At 56.3% G+C, this 483-nt stretch overlaps 1 protein-coding gene across 1 annotated transcript in view; it reads right to left on the reverse strand.

The window, feature by feature from the left end:
• LOC104123567 (dynein heavy chain 17, axonemal) overlaps positions 1-483 on the reverse strand; it is a 26,789-nt gene that overhangs the window by 984 nt on the left and 25,322 nt on the right. The window contains 1 exon segment of the mRNA XM_035891417.1: positions 37-429. Coding sequence (XP_035747310.1) covers positions 37-429 — 393 coding nt within the window.

A 483-nucleotide genomic window follows, 5' to 3' on the forward strand; every position in this document is an offset into this window, starting at 1 on the left:
GCCCTGGGGCTGAGGGCACGCTGCTGGCTGGGAAGCCTCTGAAAACATCTTTCACCCAACCATGTCACCGTGTAATGAAACCGCAGTGCTCTGTGTCCTGTCTGCAGTCAGGTTTGGATCGGGCAAATCAGGAGCACTGACGCCCCCCAGGCGAACACCCACCTTTAATTGACGCCTGACTTTGTCTATAAATAATTTCCAGCAGTTTTCCCTTGTATCTTGCAATCCAAGGAACTTCACTTGGGGCCTCATGGCGCTGATAATGTTTTCTAGTTCGTCATCCTGAAAAAGCCCCGGGACCTCCCCAGACGCCAAGAAGTCGTTGATTAGGACCAGGAACGATTCTTCAGCCACCTGGGAGTCGGTCATCAGGAACACAGTGGGGACGTTCTTCACCGCCGCCTTCATGTACTGGGAGGCGAGGTCCAGCTGGGCAGGAGAGGGAAAGCATCACCCCCCGCCCCCAGCCCCCCGGGCTGCGCT

The sequence above is a fragment of the Egretta garzetta genome, unplaced genomic scaffold, assembly GCF_000687185.1.
Source record: "Egretta garzetta isolate BGI_Z169 unplaced genomic scaffold, ASM68718v1 scaffold1233, whole genome shotgun sequence".
Lineage (NCBI taxonomy): Eukaryota > Metazoa > Chordata > Aves > Pelecaniformes > Ardeidae > Egretta > Egretta garzetta.